Genomic DNA, 6255 nt, shown 5'->3' on the forward strand with positions numbered 1-6255 from the left:
TGTCTTCAGATTGTCCTTCCAGCTTCCTGTTGGAGTTCATACTCCTCAGTGCTGGGGTATAGTGATTAGCATAGTTCCCCTCCAATCAGTTTACCTAAGTTTGATTCCTGGCCAACACAGCTGAGTTTACTCCCAGGGGTCTTTGAGTGCTGTGTTTGGAAACTAAAGTTAGTCTGAGCAACTAAGAGGCTGACTGGTGTTTGTCATGTGTTCACTGGTGTTTGTCATGTGTTCACTGGTGTCTGTCATGTGTTCACTGCTGTGGACATGTAGCTGCATTTGTTGATTATGTTCTCATTGTTGTGTGAAACAGAAGCTGTATGTCACACTGCTCTCTGAATATTAACACACCATGTTTTGACCTTCAGTACCTCTGCACTGAGGGTAAAGTTTTTCCCATTTCAAATGAACCAGCAATGCCTCATAGCTCCTCTACCCAGCTCCATATAATGGTATTCAACATCAGCAAACTGTACAATCAAACGGACAAGCAAAGTGGAAAGGAATTTATTATTATTATTATTATTATTATTATTATTATTATTATTATTATTATCATTATTATTATTTTACTATATTATAGTGAAATAATAAAAAAAAATCACTATATATTGCACACACACACACACACACACACACACACAGAAGGCAAATATGAAAATACAGTTATCTGCCCATTATTAAATTCCAGGATGTTTTCACTGAGAGAGAACACCCAGAGATTTATTGTGTATGACTGACTTTGCCGTGTCCTCATATGTCAGCTGTAAGATCACTTTACTGTTACATCAAAAATTTGGATTCATTTACATTTGATAATTTCTGACTAATCTCCTCTACTTTTTCATGCTCCTGTCCTTGTCATACTGATGCAAATATTAACATAAACTTTTTATAAAACCATCAGCACACAGAACGATTAAAGTGCTTGGTCTGAGGACTGACTTTATAAATATTAAAATGTCCTGTCATTTCCATAACAGGATGGACATTCATAATTATTGTTATTGTAATTAGAGTTAGTGCAGTGTGATTCCTCTCCTCCACAGAGTGTGTGATTGTGCTGTATCACATCCTCCCCCTCAGCACCTGCAGTAGGTCCCAGCTGCAGCAGTGCAGTCTCTGTGCAGTCTGACTGAGGGAGGTTTTTGTACGGCTCTGTATCACTGTGTCAACACCCAGCTACCACTGATCTGATGTACACTCTGACAGTAATAATCTCCTGCATCTTCAGTCTGGAAGTTACTGATGGTCAGAGTGAAGTCAGTACCAGATCCACTGCCACTGAAACGATCTGGAACTCCAGACTGACGGGTGCTTGCATAATAAATCAGGAGTTTCGGAGCCTCTCCAGGTTTGTGTTGGTACCAGGCTAAACAGTTCTGATACCTGCTACAGTCATTAACAGCTCTGTTGGTCTTACATCTCACAGTAACAGAGTCTCCTGGAAGAGCAGATTTCACTGCAGGAGTCTGAGTCACAGTCACCTGACCTCTGGACTCTGATACAAGAGAGATGAAAAAAAAAACATACATGTAACATTTTTCAAGGAACTCAACATAAATAAATATAACAACATAAATAAATATATGAAGTACGTATGTATGAAATCAACAGAATCTGTCTATGAAATACATTTCTTTTTACCTTTAATACAACACAAAAGTGTCCAGATGAAGATGGTGATGAAAGTCATGCTTGCTGCAAGTTAAGTTACTGGGACAGGCAGCTCTCAGTCATCAAGTCTTAAACTCACAGGGCTATAAACACTCCCAGAGCACTCAAGCATGTGCTGCCAATGCAAAGTGTCCTCTCTCTATGGAAATGATCTTGCTGACAGCGCAGGGTTTTAGAAAATATATAAAGAGTTTACAATATATAAGTAATATAAAGAGTTTTATATGATTACAATACATACAACTTACATATTTACTGACATAGACTTTATTTCCAGTATTTCTATCTGTCATTATTCCAGATTAGGTTGAATTACTGTAAAAAATGATTGTCTTATGAGAATGAATGTCTTATAAATGTGATGTTTTCATGGTTTAATTTAACTCCTCTATCTGTGATGTTGTCTCAGTGAAGAATTAATGTCTTCTATTAGACAAGAATAAAAATTGAAAAACTATGATGTCCCATTGCTATATGTAGATCGCCCGCCCCCGGACTCATATCCCACCCCCCACTCATTAACTCACTGGGTCATTTCCCCACCCTCTCTCTCCTTTCACCCAGTCAGCTGTCAAAGAAACAGGGCCTTGAAGCCTTGATGTTAAATCAACCATTATTTTACAGTTGCATTTCTGTTACATCTGACTAACATCACATCTCAGTCTTAATGAACTAAATGAATCCTACTGATCCAGTGATATTAAACAATAGCACAGTGACTCTTACAGAGATAAATGAGGAAATATCAGAGTAAACATTTCTCGTATCTCATCATTTACAGTTGAATTCTGTGTCTTTTATTTGTTCTGTAAGAATCCTTCTCCTCTGACCACACTCTCCACATGCCTTTCACTGAGAGAAGGTAAATTAACTCACTCACTCTGTGACTCCACTGTAATATAGAGACTTTTCCTCTTTACTCTTCACTCATCATCCCTGTAACAGAATTCTTCTTCACTTCTTCACTAGTCTTCTTATCCAGTTCATTTAATAAATTCATCTCTATTTCTCTGGTCCATCTGATCTTTAAACTCTGACTTTAGTACTGAATTATTGAGAAAGATTTGTCCTATGTGTCTTTGATATCGAGACAACTGGTAATTTGATCTATACTGTACTGGATAACTAAACTGAGAGTGTGTGTTTGATCTGTTGAAAGGAATTGGATTTTTGTCTGTGGGTCTCTGCCTCTCTCTCTCTCTCTCTCTCTCTCTCTCTCTCTCACTATGTGTGTGTGTAAATGAGAGGAGGAATGTGAGAGAATGTGTGTGTTCATCTGGGTCTCTGGGCTGTGTGAAGAGCAGTGATGTGGTTTGTCTGAACTCAGGAGTGCTCTCCCTGATCAGCTTCACCTGGACCTCATTTGTTCTGTTCTGGACTCTGTCCAGGCTCCTGCAGACACCTTCAGGTCTGTGGTGCTGAAACTCCCTGTGCTGAAATAGAGCAGCTGCAGCTGGCCTGAGGGACTTGAAGTGGTCAGTGTGAGTTTATGGAGGATGAGGAAACCTGTCTAACACACATTCCTGCCAGTCACAGTGAGAAACTACACTATCTGCAGTTCCCATATGATCCAGCAGGGGGCAATGTGTACAGCTCAGATCTCTAATTGTTCAGACCTAATTCCATCTGTTTCTACATTAGAGGATTTTTGTTCAGTGACTCCATAGTGGAGGAATCAAACTGGATGTTGGCAGTGAGTATCCAGATGTATTTTTTTCTTTCTTAGATATCAAATCTATCAATTGTTTTAGGAAATGATGTGTAATTAGTTCCCATGTGACAGATGAGTGTCTGTGGGGGAAATGATTCTTTAATCCTGGATTTGTTTATGAGTAAACTAATAGTCAGCTTGATGTTTATAAAAACACAAAATGACACCAAAATATTTGTAAATGTTGGAATTTGAATGAGTTGATGGGGTGATTGATGAGTATTGATAGACTGATGAGTAATAATGTTAACAGTGTGAAACAATGTGCTGTAAAGCACAGAGAGATCAGAGTCATTAGAGCAGGAGGTTTTTGTACGGCCACTTAACCAGTTTGTATCACTGTGGTGGACTTTTGGTGGAGGCACCAAAGTTTCAATTGGACGTAAGTAAAAGTCTCTCCTCTTTATGAAAACATTTTAAATTCAGATTAAAATAAAGTGTAGTAACACTGTGTAGTTTATAAATGACACAGTTTATAAAGTATTAAGTTTTATGTATATTTAGTGTTGGGGCAGTGACAGTGTCGGCTGTTAGAATAAAATAGTCTCTAATACAGTCGCCTTTGTATTTCTCATTTTTTTTACTTTTTAAAATTAAAAATGATAGAAAATGAGATTATATATATATATATATATATATATATGAAATATAAATTTCTTTACATTATGACATTTATTTCGCATGGACATGTAATGTTTAATTTCAAATGTTTAATAATACTTCATCATTCAGAAATCCAGTAAAATATACATATTAGATTTCTTTCTCAGTTCATGTGAGATTTCAAACTACCGGATAAAACTGAAAGATAGCTAATTTTTTGTCTTAAAAAATGTCATGGTTTGTATTACAACAGAATGTATTCAAAACTCAGCAAACCTCACAATTAGTAAACCTCATGTTTATCAAAATATGCACAATATGTTTTAAATATTCTAAAACAGATTGTGTGAGGGAACTTTTAAAAACATTTTTTTCTTCAACGACTCCAAAAGAACAGAAATAAAAAATTGTAGAGATGTGTTTTACTTTCACATGAAAGTGTGTTTTGGAATAAACAGTTATTTATAAAATGACTGTAACTGTCTTTCAACGCTCTGCTGATCTTGGTTGTGCTCTGTGAGTCAAAGATAAGGGAAGTGAAAGAGGCAGAGCCTGTCTGTTTTTGAAGCACAGATAAAGTGTGTGTTTAAAGAAGAAAATCACACACATATGAATGTGAGATGGAGACTAATCATGTCTCATACTGCTGTGTCCCTCTACTGATTGATGGACACATGTCAGCTCTCTCTCCACCCAATGACAGCTGTGATTTCTCATCTGTCTCCTAGGTGACACCCAGCCCACCCTCACGGTCCTGCCCCCCTCCAGCGTGGAGCTGCAGCAGGGGAAAGCCACACTCATGTGTCTGGCCAACAAGGGCTTCCCCTCAGACTGGAAGCTGAACTGGAAGGTGGATGGTAAGAGTTGGAGTTCAGGGGTGAGCTCCAGCCCTGGGGTTTTACAGAAGGACGGTCTCTACAGCTGGAGCAGCACCCTCACCCTCCAGGAGGAGCAGTGGAGTAAGATGTCAGTGACCTGTGAGGCCACACAGGGCTCCCAGTCTGCAGTGACCCAGACACTGAGGAAAGACCAGTGTTCTGAGTAGTGATCACACACACACACACACACACACACACACACACACACACACACACATACACACAGACGCACACACACACACACACACATACACACACACACACATACACACCTCCTCTCCCTCCTGTTTCTGTTATGAGTGTATGAGACTGGCTTTGTGCTGGATTTGACCCTGTGTGTGAGTCTTTCCAGCAGCTTGAGTTGTCATCAGAGCATCTTCCATGTGATATTGTTGTGTTTCATATCAAATCCATTCATGTCCACTGTATGTGTGTACTTTACTGCTTAACTCTTGTTCTATTTTATTCATCATGAAAATAAAGAGCTTTTCAATCACAACCATTCCCCTGTCTGTGTGTCTGTCTTTATTAAACATAATTCTCTTTACCAGGAAACTGATCCACTGAATTAATAACTACACAAATAAACAAACAAATACTTCTTTATATATTAAACTGATTTATTTATCATTTATATTTTAACAAACTTTTTTGTAAAGTAAAAAAAAAATACATTATAAGTTCATCATAAATCTATGAATATCAATATTATTATAAATGAATTCACTATAAGCTATTACAAAAACCATTAAAACACACTGAGTATGAGTGTGGGAGATATTGATTGTGTATTAGTCGGACTCAGATGTTGATCACCTAGTCCAGGTTTGGTCTTCTTGATGACACTGATACTAAAGTAATGATCTGTAAACTCACTCTAGCCCCCTGGGGACGGGGGAACATCTGGCCACAGTGCTGCTCTATTCTGGGAGTGTGGGTGTCGCCCTGCACATGCAAATCTGACTTTCACCCTCACAGCACCCACTCACACAGCCCTAAACCCCCTGAGACTGGGACAGGTGTGCGTGTGGTTTACATTTTTAGTTTAGTGTTTGAATGTGAAACAGATGCTATGACTTTACTGTATTATTATTAATGTATTAACGTATTACTGTATTAGTAAAAGTGTGTATAGGTCGGAGACAACTACTGTCTCCATAAGAGATCACAGAAGACTACTGTCTACATAAGAAATCACAGAAGACTACTGTCTACATAAGAGATCACAGATGACCTGATCCTCTGAGGTGACACACTTCTGCCACTCCATCTCACCTCCTGTCTCATCTGGCAGCAGATTCATAGGTGAATGGAAACAGGGAGATAAACTTGTCATAGGCCAAAGATTTATGGAAGGCAAGGTGTTGCAAAAGGTCTGGCCTTTCA

The 6255-nt window shown here is 38.5% G+C and overlaps 2 gene segments (V, D, J or C); one reads left to right on the forward strand and one right to left on the reverse strand.

Annotated features, from left to right (window-relative positions):
* Window positions 1–1163: 1163 nt before the first annotated feature.
* LOC115824841 (Ig kappa chain V region 3381-like) lies at window positions 1164–1696 on the reverse strand. The segment is given in 2 exon segments: window positions 1164–1501; window positions 1648–1696. Coding segments are annotated over 2 exon segments (387 nt in total).
* An 823-nt stretch (window positions 1697–2519) lies between these two features.
* LOC115824842 (Ig kappa-b4 chain C region-like) lies at window positions 2520–5036 on the forward strand. The segment is given in 4 exon segments: window positions 2520–2539; window positions 3005–3085; window positions 3345–3370; window positions 4720–5036. Coding segments are annotated over 4 exon segments (444 nt in total).
* The last annotated feature ends 1219 nt before the right edge of the window (window positions 5037–6255 follow it).

The sequence above is a fragment of the Chanos chanos genome, chromosome 12 (genome assembly GCF_902362185.1).
Source record: "Chanos chanos chromosome 12, fChaCha1.1, whole genome shotgun sequence".
Lineage (NCBI taxonomy): Eukaryota > Metazoa > Chordata > Actinopteri > Gonorynchiformes > Chanidae > Chanos > Chanos chanos.